Source organism: Saccoglossus kowalevskii, chromosome 20 (assembly GCF_978046115.1).
Source record: "Saccoglossus kowalevskii chromosome 20, keSacKowa6.1, whole genome shotgun sequence".
Lineage (NCBI taxonomy): Eukaryota > Metazoa > Hemichordata > Enteropneusta > Harrimaniidae > Saccoglossus > Saccoglossus kowalevskii.
In genome coordinates, this window is record NC_140660.1 from 5323600 (window position 1) to 5348196 (window position 24597).

Genomic DNA, 24597 nt, shown 5'->3' on the forward strand with positions numbered 1-24597 from the left:
GATATGCATAAAGGTACATATTGAATGCCCATACCGATGTTGAATAGAATATGTTTATGCATGAGAAAAATGGCATAAATGAATAAATATTAAAAATGGCCGCCACTAGACCATCTTAATTATGATCAAGAAAAAGTTTATGACGTTATGATATGGACATACTAAGTTTGAATGAAAAATAACAATGCAGAACTGAGATCCGGTTCGGAATGGCAGAAATGATTGATTATGTTGACTTATCAGCACCAAATTAAGAGTCCAAATATATATCGTTTATTTTCCAAACTCACGTGATTGACAGACACAATTTTTAAAAAAAAACACACTCTGACCGCATGTAGTTAGCTAACGACGAGCAGCGTAGAGCATTCAGGAATTAATTTATTGATACTATTTTCTTGGGAAATACAATCTTGACAGTACCCAACACTTCAAAACTGTATAACTTGCTAACAGATCAAGCTCATATTTATGAATTAGTCAACTTTTCCCGCATGAACATTCGTTTTTCCTTCATTCTTCGATTTTGAAACCAGATCTTGACTTGTCGTTCGGTCAAATTCAACGATTTTGCGAGAACGGTGCTACGTCCTCGTTCCAGGTATGAATTTATGATGAACTCCGATTCCAAACCTAGAATCTGTGTCTGCGAATAAGGTCGACGCTTTTTTCTCACCAGTGACGTGACAGCAGGTTTCAACCATCTGTAGTCTTCGGCGTTGACTGCGCATCGACGCTTGCAGTGAAAACCTGAAAAGTGAATAAACACAATATTGCTTCGTGCGTATTTGATGATATGTTCATTGTATATGTGTTTGGCCGCCATTGATGTGACGTCATCATCTGGCACCTCCAATCAACTGTGTTGTCATATTTCTAACAAATTTATTCATCATTCACATCATTTGTTTCACGCTGTAGCTAAATCACCCCCGCGAAAACAATGGTTCAGTCCATGTTCGTCACGTGGGATGGCTTCAGTGAGCGTAGATTCTATTATCGTCACGTTATATCGACATACTGGTGAGAGGGCCACAGTGCCAGCAATTGTGACGCGTTAAGTAAATATTACCTGTCTGGGAGCATATTATTAATGCAATAAATAACACATATCATTGCTCAGTAATATGTCGCAGAAATACAATCATGGACAAATTAAATTTATCAATATATTTCATGCTACGAAGTTCAAATACCTTTTCACTCTAATATGTAGATCGATTTAAACTCCCTTTGAATCTCGCAGACATATCAATAACATATATGAACTATATTCTATATCGTTGGGAAACATTTCTTTTTATGCCCCCGGGTGGGTTCTCAAAAATAACGTCTATTTTGAAGTGGGCTTCTCTACCACGTGCGTGTCCTACCAGAATTTTTAATGATTTAAGTAAATACCATTTATTTTACCGATATTCCCTTTGCATTTGAATATCAAATTGCTTAACTTATTTCACTCGCATTTTTGTTTGTCTTTATTTTGTTATGATTTAGTGGTATTTTGTCTACCGATTTTGTCATGTACTATATCTTTTGACTGACACAGTTATTCCTTCACTAGGTGTGAACAGTTACGAATAAATAATGATGTCCAAAGTCATCTAAACGATCACAGCACATTGTGACCGCAGTTTCCGGATGGTCGCGTCTTTCGGACAGACAAGCTCGTCTCTCATTGGTCTGATGGTTAGATGTTGAAGGTCGAGTAGCCAATCAAGTGCAATCTTGTAGTTTATGTTTTTTTTCAAAAAAACTGTAACACTCCAAATAACGTTTACAACTCATGCGGATAACTGCAACGATGTTGAAGTGACGTATGACAACGTCACTCACCACGTGACGACTGGTAAGCTCAACGTCCCTGTCTGTTATTGTTATTGGCCTCGTTCTCGTTTCGCCTTGATGACGTTGAGGTCATAGTTCGCACAAGCGCCCTCTTTATGAAAATGGTGTAACGTTGGCTAAACACGTTTTTCCTACTGAGAAGTCACGGTGAGTGAGCCAACAAACTTCCCCGCAGTTAGAAAACTGTACTGTCTATCGGAGAACTGAGCTTTCGACGATCCGAGTGTTATTTGCCCGCAAATTTAATACAGCTATGAGTTCAAATCAAATGTAAAAATGGGACCGTGACTCCAGCAAACACATATCAGACTGATTAACAGTTAGTACTTGGGAAAAAAAAGTATTCGTTATAAGTGCCTGTCCTAAAACTTGCTCTGTAAGTGTAATGTTTTACAAATGCGTTTTCGTATTTGTAGACATGTTTACATTCATTGATACTTATACAAATATCAACAGAAAAGTCAGAAGTTTAAGATCAAATTGTTTTCTGTGTGCAAAGGTGAATGACGCCATATTTGCAACACTCGGCAACTAAACATTTTACGATTAGGAACGGGTTTCTACGGTGTCGCCGTCGCGTCATGCACTACCCGTATTTCGTGAGAACAAATAATTTACTTTACACGCGTTGTGTGAGATGCTGAATTTTTCGAGTTACAAACATCATGGAAGGTACTAACGTTAGTACCTTCCATGCAAACATTGAGTAACGAACATCGAGTTACGAAAACGTCGAGTTACATACACCGAGTTAGGAAAACACCGAGTTACAGACATCGAGTTACGAACATTGAGTTAAGAACATCGAGTTAGGAAAACACCGAGTTACGAACATCGAGTTAAGAACATCGAGTTACGAACATCGAGTTACGAACATTGAGTTAAGAACATCGAGTTACGAACATTGAGTTAAGAACATCGAGTTACGAACATCGAGTTAAGAACATCGAGTTACGAACATCGAGTTACGAACATCGAGTTAAGAACATCGAGTTATGAACATTGAGTTAAGAACATCGAGTTACGAACATCGAGTTACGAACATCGAGTTAAGAACATCGAGTTACGAACATTGAGTTAAGAACATTGAGTTACGAACATCGACTTAAGAACGTTGAGTTATGAACGTCGAATTACGAAAACTTCGAGTTACAAACATCGAGTTACAAACATTCAGTTAATAATATCGAGTTATGAAAACATCGAGATAAAAAAATGACCACGCCAATATTTTAGAAACCATGTCCACTTTTGCAAAACCACGCCCAAATTGTAACTCGATGTTCAACCGAACTTCTATTTACAGGTAACATAGATTTGTTGTTTTATTTAACGTTCAAATTTTAACTTGAATGTTAAATAACCGGAAGACATAAAACGTTAAACAAAATAAATATTTTTTTTAGATTTTATACTGGATTGGACACTGAGTTATATTTTGGACGTGCTTTCGCAAAATAAAATATGGGCGTGGTCATTTTTGTAACTCGATGTTTCCGTAATGCGATGCTCGTTACTCGGTGTCCGTTCCGCATCTCACGTTGTATACGTCGTTACTCATAATAGTCAATAATTGTGATTTTATTATGCACACAGTTTCGGCAAATTTGAATATCAGCACTTTTGAAACGCATTTTCTCGGCAAAAGTAAACTGTCGTACTGTCAAAATATTTTAATTTATTCATTCCCTGAAGGTTCGTGGGTGAGAGTGTCCGCCCGCGACTGTTATATACCATGTCGGTCTTTAATTTTCTTCCGAAATTGCTTTTTTAAAATGTTTTTCAAAAATAAATAAATAAACACAATGTGACTTCTAAATGTGTTTTTTTTTTATATAAATATTCTGTTGGAACTTTTAAAATATATTAGACAACATGTCCCGGTTTTTACCTGTAACTAGTTCACACTTCGACCTCGTGTACAACGGCGTAAACTTCCCCGGTTTTCTGTCCAATGGCGTCGTGTCGACGCCGCACCGGTTCAAATGTGTGGTACGCTCACCATCAGCAAATTGTAGTGGCGAGGCGTACCAAGTCCCAGACTGTTCGGATGTATTCAGGTGTACGACATCGCTACTAACTTTAATTCCAAGTTGCATCGGATCCAACGCGCCCCAGTCTCTACAGCCTGAGGGCACTTGAAAAGTTGTCTGCGTGAACGGCTGTGGCGCCGGAGTTCGGGAGGAAAGCCGGTGTGGTTCTTGTTGTGTGGTCTGCCTGCCTGGCTCTGGCAAACCAATGCGATAGAGGAAGTCGTTTTCCCTGGGAAGGATACGTGGTCTGGAGATAACATCAACAAAAGGTGTTCGTTGCATTGTTGTTATTCACCGAGTGTACCTTCAAAATGACACATTAGCCCATTATACATGTAGTGAATCGATACACCAACAATCGCAGGTGGGTATCTTAGTAGGTTTTCTATTTTTGCGCTGAATTGTGGTGACAGGAAACGGGTACGACACACTAGTGGTGAAGTACGCGAGGTGAATTTCATAACGCCATACACGTATTGCGTGTCTGGTCATTACTATTTTTACTTTAGTGACATGGGTCATTTTATTACAAAGCATATTACGCATGCGCAGAAGAGATACCCCGACTCGCCGGTCTGTGTTGGTTCCCGTGGGAGCACTATTAAAACATTTTATTTTAACTGATATATATATTTTTTATTTTGATTTTGGTAATTAAATGCCTTCACCTTCAGCCGAGCTAAGGCCCTTGTAGCTTTAGTGGGTCAATATTTCAAAACTCGTGGCGACAACTTGAATACAATAATTATATTTTGGCGGATTTTATTTATCAGTGAAAATAGCGAAATTAAAGGGCGGCGGTCGTCGAGCAACGCGTGTTCGAAATTCATGTAAGCAAATAAAGTATTTTGCACGCGTTGTATACGTCACTGTGAGTTCTATATGGAACAGAACGCGGCGCGACAACCACCACCCTTTAAAATCCAGTGAAGAATAAATGCATATTCAGTATATTCGTTTGAGGTGCATACAGATTGCTATGGGATCAGGGAATTCACCCGAAATATCTAAGTTTTTTTTCCATAGTTATTTGCAACGGTTAAAGGGCGGTGGTCGTCCCGCCGCGCCCTGATCGATATGGAACTCATACGACCTACACAGCGTGTGTGAAATACATTGTTTGTTTACATGAAATGCTAAGACGCGCTGCATTTTCCGTGCTATATATGTCATGCCCATTTGTCCTAGGAGCTTGTATTTACTTGCTATTTTTGGACATCCGGGCATTTCTACACCCTGGCAACCATGATCACAGTGGAAACAAAGGCAAAAAAACTCCCAGAAAACGGTACTTTGCGGATAGTTGTTTAAACTCCTCTAAACAGTATAACAAGAATGCCCCTACATGTGCAACATATATCAATTTGGGAAAGAATTATTTCAAAGTTTGTGCTGTTTCCACGACCTCGGCTATTTCACCGGTTCTTCTTTTCTTTTCAAGTATGGCGCCCTCACAACTTCTTCTGGGCGGGTCATTAACTCAGAAAGAGGCTCTTGGGTGAAAACACATTTCTGCCGTATACAAATAATAATTTTTATAATAATAATAATAATTGTATATTTATTGACAACAAAGACAAAATCAAAATCGGTAGACGTTCGATCAGCATCTTTCAAGCAATACGCGAGATCTCACAGTTAACGGGATATAGGCCATCCGTCAAGGAAATTTGACCATATTTGGCGAGTTTTTGCGTGCAAACTCCGGGGGTCCGACTACCTGGAACCCATATCTGTGAAAGGGGTTTTCAAAATGACCCTAAACACGTTTCAAAAGGTCAGAATTTCGCACTCTTTTCACTGTTAGAAAGCTAAAAGATCACGTACCTTGAACTCGCGCCCGATCTCGCGATATTTGAGCTTTCTAACCCTTCAGTGCAAGCACGGGTTGGTCATATGCCGTGATCGCGCGTGATCGAGGGTCGTTAACCAGGGGGCCGGACGGTTTTCTCGTTTTTGTGATCATTGAATTCCTTAAGGTAGAAGCCTACTCATAAATTTAAAATCCCAGAATTTATTCATTTTGCAAAAAAATTTACTCCAAGGTAATATAAGGATATTGACCTAAAAAAAGTTGGGGGTCACCAGTTATTCTTTTTGAGAAACGCGTCCTAATATTTCTTGAAAATTGCTATTTTTAGAACAATTCCATAGAACACAATGTTAAAGAAAAATGTTTTGACATTTTTTGACACTTTTTAAAACTCAGATTTTTAAAATAATTTAGAACAACAAAAAGTACTCCATCATTAACAATATATAATTTTTCCAGCCTATGTCACCAGGCTGGATTTTGAGATATTTGCATAATATCTCTGCCATAGAAAACTGTGGTAAAAGTGTTATAATAGTGTCAAAATGGCGATTTTCCACTAAAATACAACCATCAATTTCTCGAAAAAAAGGCTGGTGACACCCAACTTTTTTTAGGTCAATATCCTTATATTGCCTTGGAGTACAGTTTGTTGCAAAATGAATAAATTCTGGGTTTTTTAATTTATGAGTAGGCTTCTACCTTGAACGATAATCTTATTTAAAGAATAACCACCCTTATCACGTTGGCAGTACCGGAAAAGACACCCTTTTTGTCCATTTTGACTGAAATAGTAAACCTAAACGCGTAACGCGAGTTAACGTGCTTTTCTTAAAAAAAAAACACCCTTTTAACGCGTTTTCCTTCACAGATATGCGTACCAGATCATTCTTTAAGTCGGACCCCCGGGGTGCAAACATTCCTTGCATACGAATGCCTCATTATCAACAGATCTGGGGACCCAAACATGTACGCGCGTACTGCACAGTCTCAAAATTTAAATATTGTATTGTAGTATTTAGTATTTAGTATTGAATTTTCCTGAAAATAAAAATTTAGCTAATAGTTTGCAATATAAAAAAAAAACATCTGCATCGGTTTTTGATGACGCAGTACGCGCGTACATGTTTGGGAAGTGCGCATGCTCGGGTCTCTGCTTCAGAATATCCGCGTAGATGGATTTGTTCTTTTTGCTCTGGTGTTTTGATTTTCACAGGGTTTAACCCGTTTTAGTTCGAATAAAGGTAATACAAGTCGATCGATAGTTTCTACAATTTTTCGGACAATTTCGATGTCATGGTGTCAACACTTTCCTACCTTGTGTTATTATATGAGTGGTAGGGGAACGTATCGGCAAATGACTAACTATGCCGATTCTACTTTAGGACATTCTTTATTATCCAAGAAACGTTCCGAGCGCCTGTGCATCCGGGTGGACAAGGAAGAATAGCTGGTACAGGTTACATAAAATAAAAAAAAAGGCATTTTACGTTTTTACAGGAAATAAAATGAAAGTTCCATTTACAATAAAAAAAATAGGTTTTTACACTTTACAGATAATTTTATATTTTTGTAATATAATTGTTAACTTGTATTTAAAAATCAAAATTGGAAATTTTGTACGAATTGCGATATTTAATGTGGAAGTGCTTTATACGCTTACAAAAAATAAGATCTTTGTACAAATTATGGACGAATAAAATAGCTGATTACATTTTACACCTAGCCGTGTTTTCGCGGCGTTTTGAGTCCGGAAAGGTATTTTGCTTCGTCAGTCTATTATGTACACATCATCGGTATACAGCCGGACGTATACAGATGATGTGTGTATAACCCCATACTGTATCAATAGTCTGAGATATAATTGACAGACGAAGCAAAATACTTTTCCAGACCCAAAACGCCGCGAAACCACGGCTAATTTTACACCTTGCCCATGTCTACGAATTCAAGTTTTTTATTTATTTAAATTACACTATTACGAAGATTACAGCTTACAAAAATACCCCTTGTCGCCCTCCATTCAGGAAAGCAGTCTAACATGTATTGCAGGTTTAATCAACCCGCCAACAGAGGGCGCTGTATACTTGCGGAATAAGTTAGAGACAAAATATCGCACCTTGAACAGAAACATTAATATATTTTAGGTGACCTAAAAAGTTTATTTTCTTAATTTTGTCTTTTGACCTGGAAAAAAATCGGTGGGAATGCCAACTGACTATTAAATTGAGTACTCTACAACAACCTATCTAAGCATGTCAGTTTTCGTAGTGTAGTGGTTATCACGTTCGCCTCACACGCGAAAGGTCCCCGGTTCGAACCCGGGCGGAAACAATTATTTCGTTTTAAAAAAATGGCCAGTAGTCATATTTTGGTTTTATTTGACAAATTTCTGTGCTATTCCATAGATTCAGACAACTCATATATAACAATACGTCCCTCTTCACTAGTTCGGCTAAGACCCGAACACCCATTTCACTAGTTCGGCTAAGACCCGAACACCCACTTAACTAGATCGGCTAAGACCGAACACCCATTTTACTAGTTCGGCTAATACCCGAACACCTACTTCACAAGTTCGGCTAAGACCCGATCACCCACTACAGTGGTTCGACTTAAACCCGAAAACTCACTGCAGCGGTTCGGCGAAAACCCGAACACCCGAATAACACCGGGAACTACAAAAGGAATATGACATACAGAACTAGATAAGACAATGTCCGAAGCTTGAGTTGTACTTGCCTTTGTACTCAAACTTTAAAGCAGGAGAGTCGTCACCTGCGCATGCGTCAGATGACCACAGCGTGTTGACAACACGAGCTTTTGCGCTTTTAGTGCATGTTGTTTTCGTCGCTTGAGACTCAATTCCTGTGCGTGCGCAGGTGACGACCCTCCCACTTTAACAGTAACCCGACTTTCACCTTAACCCGTCATTATTACACTCACATAATATTTTATTTTATTGAAAAAAAACCATCAAAAATACGGTTGAGGGACTGTTTGCTAGTCTAAAGTTTATTTAAAGAAATGTTTGTAAATTTTTCTGCTTTTGTTCGCTAATATGCTAAGGTTTTTTAAATAAAATAAAAATTGCCAACGTTGTCAATATCACGCAATTTCCTGCCACCGAGTTTATTTTCGAATTTGATTCAGTAAAAAGTATACCCAACAACTATACTTTTATTCCTATAATTTACATTCAACTCACCAATTGAGCTAAAATAAAGTGCAGTGACCTTTCGCTAAGCCGCGCCTGAGGCGAGCAGTTGGATGGCTCCCAAAAATTCTATTTGCCGGCAGTTTTGAGGTAAAAGAACAAATGTTTCATAGCAACTAGTTTATAGTTGGTCGCTAAGGGGCTGATGGAGACAACTTAACACCTACTGGCCGTCAATTACTGAGACACAAAGCGTGACGTCGGCCTGACTAAAGGTGTCTACGGGGGTGACAAGTCACGACTTTACTTACTTCTCGGCCCATTGATATAGCTCTATAAAGCTCACGACAGTGAGTTGAATCCATCACACTTGTCTCTAGCTCACAACATGTGTAAGCGAAAGCTATCCAGTCTGCCCGTGCGTAAAAAACGCAGCGATCGACTGCCGAGTGTATCAAAAAAGATGAAACCTAGGTGAAAGGTTTGCATTTGATATACCGCTGTAGTTGGCGGGTAAACAATGAAAAAAAGCTGAAAAAATTATTTTTCGAAGTTGACCAATAGATGGACTGAAATTATGCGAAATCATCCGACAATGATGACATCGATAAAGCTGTGACGCTGTGATTTTTTTAAATAAAAAAACGAACTATAAATAAACCTATGTGATTTTCTTCATTTTCAATGCATAAACCCCTTTCACGAGGCTCCTCAGTTTTTGCATGGACCCCTATGACTTACCAAGGAGTCATTGTATTTTACAAAATCTTCTAATATATCTTTCCTTAAAAGGCACCCTCTTTGATGACCACGTGGGAGCAAGATGGATCATGTAAAAAACGTGAGCCATGTTTGTTTGTGTAACCGTAACGGTAACCGTAACTGTAACCGTAACATTAACAGTAACTGTAACCATAACCTAACAGTAACAGTAACCGTAACAGTAACCGTAACAGTAACCATAACAATAACCATAACAGTAACCGTAACTGTAACCATAACAGTAACCGTAACCGCTCATTATGACATCAACCTCTAACAATCACCGCGATCACAGAAAATACGAAAGTAAAAAAAAAAAACACAGATTTTTCAACAGTTAAATACTCAGGGGAAGTCTATTCTGATAAAAATAGCACAGGAATCATCATTACTTTAGTGATAGGCCTTGGACCAGAGACATGGTGAACTTCCTATAATGTTGTGGGTCTCTTGCCTTCCCCACTAGTCCGACGAGTCGCATGAGTTGCGCCCTCCGTGGTGCCCCAAACCCAACACAGGTTAGTGAGGTCTGATGCCGCTACCTCCCCACAACCGTCTATAAATGTTGCCTCGATTTCGTCTCCACGGTCAGCAGGTGACCTGGGCGTTAATTGTGTGATAAATATAGCACGTCGCTAATCAGTACGTCAATTTTTCGTACAATTGATGACATCTATAAACTTTCCCCACGTGCTGTATTGTTCGATTGTCGCCACAAAGACAAAAGTGCGACTGCTCCTCCCCCGCGACGTTGGAATACATTTGCAAGGTTTTTAAGCGAACTTGAACTTGAGGCAATATATTCAGACTATTTTAGTTAAAGGGCGGTAGTCGTCGCGCCACGCATGCGCGAGATATATGGGGGGTCATATAAACAAATATGGCGACTTTGGCAGTTGCGCAGATTAACAAGTACAAACTGAAACGTTACCAAGCTTTAATTCGGCGAAAACCCGAACACCCGAATAACACCGGGAACTACAAAAGGAATATGACATACAGAACTAGATAAGACAATGTCCGAAGCTTGAGTTGTACTTGCCTTTGTACTCAAACTTTAAAGCAGGAGAGTCGTCACCTGCGCATGCGTCAGATGACCACAGCGTGTTGACAACACGAGCTTTTGCGCTTTTAGTGCATGTTGTTTTCGTCGCTTGAGACTCAATTCCTGTGCGTGCGCAGGTGACGACCCTCCCACTTTAACAGTAACCCGACTTTCACCTTAACCCGTCATTATTACACTCACATAATATTTTATTTTATTGAAAAAAAACCATCAAAAATACGGTTGAGGGACTGTTTGCTAGTCTAAAGTTTATTTAAAGAAATGTTTGTAAATTTTTCTGCTTTTGTTCGCTAATATGCTAAGGTTTTTTAAATAAAATAAAAATTGCCAACGTTGTCAATATCACGCAATTTCCTGCCACCGAGTTTATTTTCGAATTTGATTCAGTAAAAAGTATACCCAACAACTATACTTTTATTCCTATAATTTACATTCAACTCACCAATTGAGCTAAAATAAAGTGCAGTGACCTTTCGCTAAGCCGCGCCTGAGGCGAGCAGTTGGATGGCTCCCAAAAATTCTATTTGCCGGCAGTTTTGAGGTAAAAGAACAAATGTTTCATAGCAACTAGTTTATAGTTGGTCGCTAAGGGGCTGATGGAGACAACTTAACACCTACTGGCCGTCAATTACTGAGACACAAAGCGTGACGTCGGCCTGACTAAAGGTGTCTACGGGGGTGACAAGTCACGACTTTACTTACTTCTCGGCCCATTGATATAGCTCTATAAAGCTCACGACAGTGAGTTGAATCCATCACACTTGTCTCTAGCTCACAACATGTGTAAGCGAAAGCTATCCAGTCTGCCCGTGCGTAAAAAACGCAGCGATCGACTGCCGAGTGTATCAAAAAAGATGAAACCTAGGTGAAAGGTTTGCATTTGATATACCGCTGTAGTTGGCGGGTAAACAATGAAAAAAAGCTGAAAAAATTATTTTTCGAAGTTGACCAATAGATGGACTGAAATTATGCGAAATCATCCGACAATGATGACATCGATAAAGCTGTGACGCTGTGATTTTTTTAAATAAAAAAACGAACTATAAATAAACCTATGTGATTTTCTTCATTTTCAATGCATAAACCCCTTTCACGAGGCTCCTCAGTTTTTGCATGGACCCCTATGACTTACCAAGGAGTCATTGTATTTTACAAAATCTTCTAATATATCTTTCCTTAAAAGGCACCCTCTTTGATGACCACGTGGGAGCAAGATGGATCATGTAAAAAACGTGAGCCATGTTTGTTTGTGTAACCGTAACGGTAACCGTAACTGTAACCGTAACATTAACAGTAACTGTAACCATAACCTAACAGTAACAGTAACCGTAACAGTAACCGTAACAGTAACCATAACAATAACCATAACAGTAACCGTAACTGTAACCATAACAGTAACCGTAACCGCTCATTATGACATCAACCTCTAACAATCACCGCGATCACAGAAAATACGAAAGTAAAAAAAAAAAACACAGATTTTTCAACAGTTAAATACTCAGGGGAAGTCTATTCTGATAAAAATAACACAGGAATCATCATTACTTTAGTGATAGGCCTTGGACCAGAGACATGGTGAACTTCCTATAATGTTGTGGGTCTCTTGCCTTCCCCACTAGTCCGACGAGTCGCATGAGTTGCGCCCTCCGTGGTGCCCCAAACCCAACACAGGTTAGTGAGGTCTGATGCCGCTACCTCCCCACAACCGTCTATAAATGTTGCCTCGATTTCGTCTCCACGGTCAGCAGGTGACCTGGGCGTTAATTGTGTGATAAATATAGCACGTCGCTAATCAGTACGTCAATTTTTCGTACAATTGATGACATCTATAAACTTTCCCCACGTGCTGTATTGTTCGATTGTCGCCACAAAGACAAAAGTGCGACTGCTCCTCCCCCGCGACGTTGGAATACATTTGCAAGGTTTTTAAGCGAACTTGAACTTGAGGCAATATATTCAGACTATTTTAGTTAAAGGGCGGTAGTCGTCGCGCCACGCATGCGCGAGATATATGGGGGGTCATATAAACAAATATGGCGACTTTGGCAGTTGCGCAGATTAACAAGTACAAACTGAAACGTTACCAAGCTTTAATTCGGCGAAAACCCGAACACCCGAATAACACCGGGAACTACAAAAGGAATATGACATACAGAACTAGATAAGACAATGTCCGAAGCTTGAGTTGTACTTGCCTTTGTACTCAAACTTTAAAGCAGGAGAGTCGTCACCTGCGCATGCGTCAGATGACCACAGCGTGTTGACAACACGAGCTTTTGCGCTTTTAGTGCATGTTGTTTTCGTCGCTTGAGACTCAATTCCTGTGCGTGCGCAGGTGACGACCCTCCCACTTTAACAGTAACCCGACTTTCACCTTAACCCGTCATTATTACACTCACATAATATTTTATTTTATTGAAAAAAAACCATCAAAAATACGGTTGAGGGACTGTTTGCTAGTCTAAAGTTTATTTAAAGAAATGTTTGTAAATTTTTCTGCTTTTGTTCGCTAATATGCTAAGGTTTTTTAAATAAAATAAAAATTGCCAACGTTGTCAATATCACGCAATTTCCTGCCACCGAGTTTATTTTCGAATTTGATTCAGTAAAAAGTATACCCAACAACTATACTTTTATTCCTATAATTTACATTCAACTCACCAATTGAGCTAAAATAAAGTGCAGTGACCTTTCGCTAAGCCGCGCCTGAGGCGAGCAGTTGGATGGCTCCCAAAAATTCTATTTGCCGGCAGTTTTGAGGTAAAAGAACAAATGTTTCATAGCAACTAGTTTATAGTTGGTCGCTAAGGGGCTGATGGAGACAACTTAACACCTACTGGCCGTCAATTACTGAGACACAAAGCGTGACGTCGGCCTGACTAAAGGTGTCTACGGGGGTGACAAGTCACGACTTTACTTACTTCTCGGCCCATTGATATAGCTCTATAAAGCTCACGACAGTGAGTTGAATCCATCACACTTGTCTCTAGCTCACAACATGTGTAAGCGAAAGCTATCCAGTCTGCCCGTGCGTAAAAAACGCAGCGATCGACTGCCGAGTGTATCAAAAAAGATGAAACCTAGGTGAAAGGTTTGCATTTGATATACCGCTGTAGTTGGCGGGTAAACAATGAAAAAAAGCTGAAAAAATTATTTTTCGAAGTTGACCAATAGATGGACTGAAATTATGCGAAATCATCCGACAATGATGACATCGATAAAGCTGTGACGCTGTGATTTTTTTAAATAAAAAAACGAACTATAAATAAACCTATGTGATTTTCTTCATTTTCAATGCATAAACCCCTTTCACGAGGCTCCTCAGTTTTTGCATGGACCCCTATGACTTACCAAGGAGTCATTGTATTTTACAAAATCTTCTAATATATCTTTCCTTAAAAGGCACCCTCTTTGATGACCACGTGGGAGCAAGATGGATCATGTAAAAAACGTGAGCCATGTTTGTTTGTGTAACCGTAACGGTAACCGTAACTGTAACCGTAACATTAACAGTAACTGTAACCATAACCTAACAGTAACAGTAACCGTAACAGTAACCGTAACAGTAACCATAACAATAACCATAACAGTAACCGTAACTGTAACCATAACAGTAACCGTAACCGCTCATTATGACATCAACCTCTAACAATCACCGCGATCACAGAAAATACGAAAGTAAAAAAAAAAAACACAGATTTTTCAACAGTTAAATACTCAGGGGAAGTCTATTCTGATAAAAATAGCACAGGAATCATCATTACTTTAGTGATAGGCCTTGGACCAGAGACATGGTGAACTTCCTATAATGTTGTGGGTCTCTTGCCTTCCCCACTAGTCCGACGAGTCGCATGAGTTGCGCCCTCCGTGGTGCCCCAAACCCAACACAGGTTAGTGAGGTCTGATGCCGCTACCTCCCCACAACCGTCTATAAATGTTGCCTCGATTTCGTCTCCACGGTCAGCAGGTGACCTGGGCGTTAATTGTGTGATAAATATAGCACGTCGCTAATCAGTACGTCAATTTTTCGTACAATTGATGACATCTATAAACTTTCCCCACGTGCTGTATTGTTCGATTGTCGCCACAAAGACAAAAGTGCGACTGCTCCTCCCCCGCGACGTTGGAATACATTTGCAAGGTTTTTAAGCGAACTTGAACTTGAGGCAATATATTCAGACTATTTTAGTTAAAGGGCGGTAGTCGTCGCGCCACGCATGCGCGAGATATATGGGGGGTCATATAAACAAATATGGCGACTTTGGCAGTTGCGCAGATTAACAAGTACAAACTGAAACGTTACCAAGCTTTAATTCGGCGAAAACCCGAACACCCGAATAACACCGGGAACTACAAAAGGAATATGACATACAGAACTAGATAAGACAATGTCCGAAGCTTGAGTTGTACTTGCCTTTGTACTCAAACTTTAAAGCAGGAGAGTCGTCACCTGCGCATGCGTCAGATGACCACAGCGTGTTGACAACACGAGCTTTTGCGCTTTTAGTGCATGTTGTTTTCGTCGCTTGAGACTCAATTCCTGTGCGTGCGCAGGTGACGACCCTCCCACTTTAACAGTAACCCGACTTTCACCTTAACCCGTCATTATTACACTCACATAATATTTTATTTTATTGAAAAAAAACCATCAAAAATACGGTTGAGGGACTGTTTGCTAGTCTAAAGTTTATTTAAAGAAATGTTTGTAAATTTTTCTGCTTTTGTTCGCTAATATGCTAAGGTTTTTTAAATAAAATAAAAATTGCCAACGTTGTCAATATCACGCAATTTCCTGCCACCGAGTTTATTTTCGAATTTGATTCAGTAAAAAGTATACCCAACAACTATACTTTTATTCCTATAATTTACATTCAACTCACCAATTGAGCTAAAATAAAGTGCAGTGACCTTTCGCTAAGCCGCGCCTGAGGCGAGCAGTTGGATGGCTCCCAAAAATTCTATTTGCCGGCAGTTTTGAGGTAAAAGAACAAATGTTTCATAGCAACTAGTTTATAGTTGGTCGCTAAGGGGCTGATGGAGACAACTTAACACCTACTGGCCGTCAATTACTGAGACACAAAGCGTGACGTCGGCCTGACTAAAGGTGTCTACGGGGGTGACAAGTCACGACTTTACTTACTTCTCGGCCCATTGATATAGCTCTATAAAGCTCACGACAGTGAGTTGAATCCATCACACTTGTCTCTAGCTCACAACATGTGTAAGCGAAAGCTATCCAGTCTGCCCGTGCGTAAAAAACGCAGCGATCGACTGCCGAGTGTATCAAAAAAGATGAAACCTAGGTGAAAGGTTTGCATTTGATATACCGCTGTAGTTGGCGGGTAAACAATGAAAAAAAGCTGAAAAAATTATTTTTCGAAGTTGACCAATAGATGGACTGAAATTATGCGAAATCATCCGACAATGATGACATCGATAAAGCTGTGACGCTGTGATTTTTTTAAATAAAAAAACGAACTATAAATAAACCTATGTGATTTTCTTCATTTTCAATGCATAAACCCCTTTCACGAGGCTCCTCAGTTTTTGCATGGACCCCTATGACTTACCAAGGAGTCATTGTATTTTACAAAATCTTCTAATATATCTTTCCTTAAAAGGCACCCTCTTTGATGACCACGTGGGAGCAAGATGGATCATGTAAAAAACGTGAGCCATGTTTGTTTGTGTAACCGTAACGGTAACCGTAACTGTAACCGTAACATTAACAGTAACTGTAACCATAACCTAACAGTAACAGTAACCGTAACAGTAACCGTAACAGTAACCATAACAATAACCATAACAGTAACCGTAACTGTAACCATAACAGTAACCGTAACCGCTCATTATGACATCAACCTCTAACAATCACCGCGATCACAGAAAATACGAAAGTAAAAAAAAAAAACACAGATTTTTCAACAGTTAAATACTCAGGGGAAGTCTATTCTGATAAAAATAACACAGGAATCATCATTACTTTAGTGATAGGCCTTGGACCAGAGACATGGTGAACTTCCTATAATGTTGTGGGTCTCTTGCCTTCCCCACTAGTCCGACGAGTCGCATGAGTTGCGCCCTCCGTGGTGCCCCAAACCCAACACAGGTTAGTGAGGTCTGATGCCGCTACCTCCCCACAACCGTCTATAAATGTTGCCTCGATTTCGTCTCCACGGTCAGCAGGTGACCTGGGCGTTAATTGTGTGATAAATATAGCACGTCGCTAATCAGTACGTCAATTTTTCGTACAATTGATGACATCTATAAACTTTCCCCACGTGCTGTATTGTTCGATTGTCGCCACAAAGACAAAAGTGCGACTGCTCCTCCCCCGCGACGTTGGAATACATTTGCAAGGTTTTTAAGCGAACTTGAACTTGAGGCAATATATTCAGACTATTTTAGTTAAAGGGCGGTAGTCGTCGCGCCACGCATGCGCGAGATATATGGGGGGTCATATAAACAAATATGGCGACTTTGGCAGTTGCGCAGATTAACAAGTACAAACTGAAACGTTACCAAGCTTTAATTAGGTAATTTTAGGTGATTGTGAAGTATCGAAGGATTCACCGACGGTAATTAGTGCACGTCGCACCCAGATCAAATCTCATACTTGTGATTGCCATTAGAACGCATTGGAATGTGGGAAAACCAATGTTTATCAACACAAATGTCGCACATGCGCAGCGCGACGACCACCGCCCTGTAATCATGGATACTGAATTCGGTGATACACCTTAGTGTATACCGTACTACTTACATGCATGTGTTGTGAATAGACCGACTTCCGGTCGGACTGCAAACATAGGAGTTTCCTCCCTCTACTTTCACGGTGAAACACGTTCAGCCTCCTGGAATATGACTTCTTAAAGGGCGGGGGTCGTCACGCCGCATCGTGTTCGATATGGGACCCCTAGTGACGTACAAATACATTCTTTGTTTACATTGAAGGAATTGTTAATATTTGTCAATGAAATTAAAATGACTGTCATAATTACTAAATGGTGATATTCTTCAAATATTTGTTATTCTTCATGAGATCGATCAGACTATGAGACGTAATTCCCAAGAATTTTTTTTTATTGTCTACGAGCAAAGATTGAAGTACAGAAACCACGAACACCCAATTATGAATAAATTAGTGTAAATTCCATTCTGAGAAGAAGCCTTGATTGGTTGATCACCTAGTGTAATGCAACACGGGTGAAATATACTCAATACTTCAGTGACAAAGGTCACGAAAGTTGACCTTGACACATTGCCGAGCTTATAGAAAGATCAGAATCGGCCATGTTGGAACTATCCTTAGAATGGTATGCGATAGAGGGCGCTATGTGGAGTTGGAACTTTTTTCACACTATAAAGGAACACGGTATGAAGTATTGATCGGCATTTAGCTGAGATCATCTTTGATGTAGAGAAGAATAACCTTGTAACTGTTGCCATGGCTACGGAAGTCATGAGTAGATGGTGTACAATTACCTGTGCTGTGTTTCCGTGTAAATGCGCTATTAACTTTTTGAGAGCCAGATATCCCCCCCCCAAAAAAAATTCAGTGCAAATATTTTCACATTTTTTTGATTTTTTTTACCATACAGAAAAGTTCAGATATTGCTTTTAGTTTTTGTTCAAAAGGTTTGTAAATTTTTGTCAATATTTCACGCGGAGAGGTACAACAATTTTGCAGATGGTGCAAAAGATAGACAATGGCGCTCGAAGGATTAGGGGTGACCACTGAACTAATATGAAGCCTGGAAACACCAGTGTGTAAATAAGATTGAGATAAAGTAATGAGTAGGTCTTATAGCAAGGTAGAAAAATAAATTCATAACGATTTTGAAAAAAGTCCCAACTGCATGTAATTTTATATTTTTTTTTTGGTACAGATGATTATGCATTCATCTGTCTTTGAGTGGCAGATTACTTCTTGTCATCTCCGCCAATCACAGCGTGCACGAATGATTTCAAAAAGCTTGAAAATCGTGATTTTTCTTCGGGTTCATCTTCATCATCTTCAACAATGCCAACCATATCATCTTCAACTGTGCCTACTATTGGGTCATCTTCAACTGTGCCTACTACTGGGTCATCTTCAACTGTGCCTACGACTGGGTCATCTTCAACTGTGCCAACCATATCATCTTCAACTGTGCCTACTACTGGGTCATCTTCAACTGTGCCAACCATATCATCTTCTACTGTGCCTACTATTGGGTCATCTTCAACTGTGCCAACCATATCATCTTCAACTGTGCCTACTACTGGGTCATCTTCGACTGTGCCAACCATATCATCTTCAACTGTGCCTACTATTGGGTCATCTTCAACTGTGCCAACCATATCATCTTCAACTGTGCCTACTATTGGGTCATCTTCAACTGTGCCAACCATATCATCTTCAACTGTGCCAACCTTGACTTGCTCATCACTAACTATAGCAGTTCTTACGTCATCATCATCTGAAACGGTTCCAACTTTCTGCTCTTCATCAGTCACATAGGCAGTCTTGGTAAAATCTTGTACACGGGCAGCCAGAACACTGTCATCATATTCGTCATCACTGACTGAGGCGACAGCACTGTGATCACCAACGAAACCAGATCTGGATGGAATTATGACTTGTGCATCTGGATAATCACCCACATGTCCTGTTTTTATGGCATCATCGTCATCATAAACTTGGCCAACTCTTACGTCATCATCATCAGAAACTTGGCCAACTTTGACGTCATCATCATAAACTTGGCCAACTCTTACGTCATCATCGTCAGAAACTTGCCCAACTTTTATGTCATCGTCATCAGAAACTTGTGCAACTTTGACATCATCACCATAAACTTGGCCAACTTTTACGTCATCATCATCAGAAACTTGTCCAACTTTGACGTCATCATCATAAACGTGGCCAACTCTTACATCATCATCATCATAAACTTGGCCAACTTTGACGTCATCATCATAAACTTGGCCAACTCTTACGTCATCATCATCAGAAACTTGCCCAACTTTTATGTCATCGTCATCAGAAACTTGTGCAACTTTGACATCATCACCATAAACTTGGCCAACTTTTACGTCATCATCATCAGAAACTTGTCCAACTTTGACGTCATCATCATAAACGTGGCCAACTCTTACATCATCATCATCAGAAACTTGTCCAACTTTGACGTCATCATCATAAACTTGGGCAACTCTTACATCATCGTCATCAGAAACTTGACCAACTTTGACATCGTCATCATAAACTTGGCCAACTCTTACGTCATCATCATCATAAACTTGTCCAACTTTGACGTCATCATCAGAAACTTGGCCAACTCTTACGTCATCGTCATCAGAAACCTGTCCAACTTTGACATCTTCATCATAAACTTGGCCAACTCTTACGTCATCATCATCAGAAACTTGTCCAACTTTGACGTCATCATCATAAACTTGGCCAACTCTTACGTCATCATCATCAGAAACTTGCCCAACTTTGACGTCATCATCAGAAACTTGTGCTGTCTTCGTTGAGACGTATTTCAGAGTCGCATCTTTTTCGTTACCAGTGAAACGAAGAGTATTGTCTGCTTGTTGTGTCTCTATAGGGTTGACATTCATCTGGAGAACCCGTTCTTGTCTTGTTGTGGGCAGTGCATCTACAGAAAAGAAAGAAAACACACCATTGTTATTTATACTATTCGTTTTTTTATCCAGTTACATATACATCGCAATCTACTAGATTATTTGTGTGTTTCAGTGTGATGTATTGTGACCGAGTAAGTCATCTTTTCGGCCATTTTGTTCACCGCACGCTGTGTTATAATATCACAGCAAAGCTTGAATAAATTATATATATTGGAGAAGGCATGGGAAGGAGTAGGAGTCTAATTGTCTACCATACCATTTTCTCAGTTACAAGCGAGACAACCCAGTAGGAATAGTGACGTCACTGGCTACTGGCCTTTTAAGTATAGTTAATTGGTCGGGTGGTAAATAAAAGATGCTGACCGTATGTGTGGTTGTTTTTAAAGCGGGTGAGTCGTCATCTGCGCATGCGTCATATGGCCATAGCGTGTCAATGTTTACAAACAAGGATCGTCACCTACGCACGCGCGGGAATTGAGTCCCAAGCGATGATAAAAATACACGCTAAGGCAACGCAAAGGCTCATGGGTGTCTACCATTGCCTTAGCGTGTATTTTTATCATCGCTTGGGACTCAATTCCCGCGCGTGCGCAGGTGTCGACCCTCCCGCTTTAAAACATCACGAGTGTGGTTAACAACAATCCGACAAAAACACAAAATAATTGCACACGTTACTTCGCCCTATTGCATAACCCCAAAGACTATATTCCGTGCATTATCATGCATATCATGGCGAATGTAGTCTTTAAACAAATAAATAGCTATCATAACCAAGTCCCTCATAGAGTATAGGCTATACTAATGTTGAAGTTTGAACAGTACACATCTATGCCAACTTTTTCAATAGCTGATGAAAACAGTTTGATTGAAAAAGGCAGAATTTGATAGGCCGAAAAAACATGTCGGCTCAAAAGCTACTCTCTGGTTGGTCCGACTGTAAGGTGACAGGGAAGGGCAGCCAATCAGGAAGTTTGGAATGAAATATACCAGATAAATTGATGTATTTGAAATACGTTGTAAAGCTTATGAACTTTGACAAAGTCTCTAAAATTTATATATTTGAAATATATTTATAAATAGGTGGAATTCATCCCAACATTGAAAAAAAATATGTTTAAAAAAACTTTGTTGTTTTGGGCTTTTAGTTTGAGAAGGGTGATGTAGATTTTGCTTTAATCACATGACCATTTACGTTATAACGACACGTAGCCAATATCTGAAAGAAAAGAAAGAAAGAAAATGGCGGCGCGTAACTATTTGAAACCTGACTGGCAAGCAGATTAAAGGCAATGCCGAGAATTATGATACCATGAACAAACAAACAAACAAACAAACAAACAAACAAGTAAGCCCTTAAACAGTGCACAGCGACCCAAAATGCCAATAAACTGACTTTCCAACAAATAACACAAAATCTTATACACATACAAGGTGATATGTAATAGCAGAAAAAGTCACATTTTGGTGTTTTTGTGGAGTTTACTAGAAAATACCCATCATGCTCTTGTTATATTTTGCTAGTCTCTAGTGTTGAGCGCTGCAATGTGAATACTATTCTTCATAACAAACTCAAAAAAAATTCCCGTTTATAGTCTGCATTTTAGACAAAATTATTTACTAAAAACAAAAATCTTGTCCGTTGGCTACAAAATTAGGGTTCTTTTCCAAAAATATTAAATAATATAAGAAAAAAGTGTAGGAAAAATTGGAGGAGATTCTGGTGATGAAAAGGTAAACATACACGAATTATTCTAAATCATAATCACTGATGCCGCTGAAATATATTTCTTCTACGAACTGTTGACAACAACGGGCGGAAGTTACAAGTAGTTTAGCCGTCAGAATGTTTGTACCTCCATAACACTGCAAATAAAGCACGCCCCCAGTTGCCGTTTTATAGTAATTCCGTTTCCGGTTTGCAGGCAGGTATAATCCGTGCAAATCGTGATTCATTGTACACCAGCTGTGCACGTAGATTGTTGTAATGAGCAACAGGTATAATGTGAGTATCGAAGCGAGAAGCTCAGTGTAACAGTTGGTCTGCCTATTATACTCAGTATACGAATATAATCACGTATTTGCACGGGGTTAGCGTAAAGGAATAAATATTATTGCGACGTGGCAAAACGAGCGAACGAGCCTGTAGTCTGTTTAACCTTAGTTCTTCTAAAGGACTACGAAAAAATCGAATCATTTTTGTGTGCACGTGCACATCTGCAAAGTGATGATTACTTTATCGGTCACTTCTTTCAGTTACGCCCTTGAAGGAATATCTCTATAATTTGTGTGCATCTTTGAGAGGGAGAGTAGGTGAGAGATAAAAAAAACGCGCGGTCAATGTTATGTTCGTGACGTAATGAAGAGTGGCGTGTGCAAAACCTCAATTTAGATTATTTTCATCCAATCTCTCAAAACAAGCTGTCGCACTGGCAGGCTCCCTTTCTTTTCTCTCACGCAATGTAAACAAACTCACATATATTTGCAAACAAATCGTGCAGATTATCTGTTGGATTTTGATAGGTGAGTTGACGGAGAGACGTCCTCATTACAGTTAGCTTCAACAACCCCCTCAATTAAGCCTCCGTACCTACGTTATCTTTTATACCCTACCCCAAACACACATTTAGCCGACACCATGGTGACGTCACGTCTGCGTTTTTCATCAGTCTGTGTTGCCTTGCAAAGACGACATCTCACGCGCGGGATATTTGCATATATGGAGGCAGTTGAGTTGAATCATATATACAAGGCAGAAATTGATACGACGAAAAATAATTGTCAACAAACAAGCTATTCTCTGATTGGTCCGTCTATTAGGTGTCAGAATTACGTAGCCAACCAGGCACAATCTTATAAGTAGCTTCGCGGGAAAAATTTCAGATAATAATTATAATTGAGATTACGCAATAAACCGGAAAATAAAAACATTCCACATCATCAGTATATCTTACGAGATTCGGAAATTGTTGCTATTATTTTTCCCCGCCCGGTTGTTACCAGACCCATTAACTTTGCTCCAAACGATCGATTTATGAATAAAAATGTAAGTTATCAATAGCGTCTAGACTTACCTGCATGCAATATTGCCATTAATAGGCAGACTATAAACATTTGCCGCATTGTGTTTTCTCCGCTTGTCTTCAGCAGTGGACCAATTGAGAATCTATGTGTATATGTCCGAACTGCACATACAATCTGACGAAATCGATATCATGTGATATCATATTCTATTATGCAAATTTATCCACGGTCGTTCCATTCTACTGTAGGGATATTGGCCGAAGAGGATTTACAATTTGTCCCGATACCTAATAACAAATTATCAACTTACTATTCGGGGCACGCCGGATTCAATCTGTTCAAATCACAAGGCGCTTCAGTAAGAAAACAAACTTCAAGTAGCAACCGGAACTCTGTCTCTTCGTCCCAACCCACACCCCCGTGGATAATAGGGTGTCCCACTTGTTGCGCTTTGCCGGCTGACACTATTATGTGTTTTGAACCAAGGGGGGATTATTGGGCAACAGGTGCTGATGTCGTTTTTTAACTGCAATATAATTTTATGTCGCTACCAGTGTGTAGGGATAAAAAAGATACTCCCATAATGCACTGCACGAGTTCATAGGACTAGACGTTTATTAATTGTGATATGAAAAAAAAAATCACCAATGCTCGTCGCGTGGTTATCATTGACACAACGACGTATCGGTGTCGAATTGCGCAATGAGATCATTTCAATGTGTGTCGTCAACTTGAATAGACATTAACTATAAACCGTCACGGATTTGGGAGCAATGCGCTATTTAGTCGGCTTATCGATATTAATCATAACGTTTCAGACGTTTATCTCACCGAGAGCGAGAGCGAGAAAACCCCCGAGACTACGCCTATCCCGTCATTGCGTCCACTACTCCGATGATGAATGTCAACACGGTGTTTAGAACAGTTACTGTAACCATGGTAATTGGAGCATTAAAGGGCAGGATAGAATGGGACACTATTTTAGGGGTAAAAACATGTCACGTGACTCTTGCTATCAATGAAATCTCGGCGGCCATCGCCTGTAAGGTCTACTCATTATGGGAAGGTGAGGAAAACTAAATTTAGCACGGTCACGTGGTTAGATGTGCCCTCCTCACCTCGAATGCCGGAGTCGGGTTTGCAGGCAATTGAGCTCCCCTGTCTGATTGCGATGATGCAACTTACCAGTCTGTCCGGTTAATCCGGTGAACAACCGATAACATCGCACAATCAGTTGACCCACGAGTAGCGGAATCACGTG

The 24597-nt window shown here is 39.8% G+C and overlaps 2 protein-coding genes and 1 non-coding gene across 3 annotated transcripts; 1 reads left to right on the forward strand and 2 right to left on the reverse strand.

Annotated features, from left to right (window-relative positions):
- Positions 1-250: 250 nt before the first annotated feature.
- On the reverse strand, positions 251-4163 carry LOC102808951 (homeobox protein Hox-A9). Its single transcript, XM_006825612.3, has 2 exons — positions 3740-4163; positions 251-750 (listed from the first exon to the last, which is right to left on the reverse strand). The coding sequence occupies exons 1-2, from the start codon at positions 4161-4163 to the stop codon at positions 470-472; spliced, it is 705 nt and encodes a 234-aa protein (XP_006825675.2). The 3' UTR covers positions 251-469.
- Positions 4164-7955: 3792 nt separating this feature from the next.
- Positions 7956-8028, forward strand: TRNAV-CAC (transfer RNA valine (anticodon CAC)). The gene has a single exon. It is a non-coding gene; the product is annotated as a tRNA-Val (tRNA).
- Positions 8029-17744: 9716 nt separating this feature from the next.
- LOC100376650 (uncharacterized) lies at positions 17745-23517 on the reverse strand. Its single transcript, XM_006825605.3, has 2 exons — positions 23387-23517; positions 17745-20326 (listed from the first exon to the last, which is right to left on the reverse strand). Exons 1-2 carry the CDS (start codon positions 23433-23435, stop codon positions 18603-18605), a joined length of 1773 nt encoding a protein of 590 aa, XP_006825668.2. The 5' UTR covers positions 23436-23517; the 3' UTR covers positions 17745-18602.
- Between the last annotated feature and the right edge of the window lie 1080 nt (positions 23518-24597).

Excerpts from the sequence above, each read along its gene's own strand:
- LOC102808951 (XM_006825612.3), bottom strand. The coding sequence starts at position 4,163 with ATGCAACGAACACCTTTTGTTGATGTTATCTCCAGACCACGTATCCTT. Across the intron at positions 751-3,739 it reads GAAGTGTGAACTAGTTACAG|GTTTTCACTGCAAGCGTCGA; the intron begins GTAAAAACCGGG and ends TTCACTTTTCAG.
- LOC100376650 (XM_006825605.3), bottom strand. The coding sequence starts at position 23,435 with ATGCGGCAAATGTTTATAGTCTGCCTATTAATGGCAATATTGCATGCA. Across the intron at positions 20,327-23,386 it reads AATGGCAATATTGCATGCAG|ATGCACTGCCCACAACAAGA; the intron begins GTAAGTCTAGAC and ends TCTTTTCTGTAG.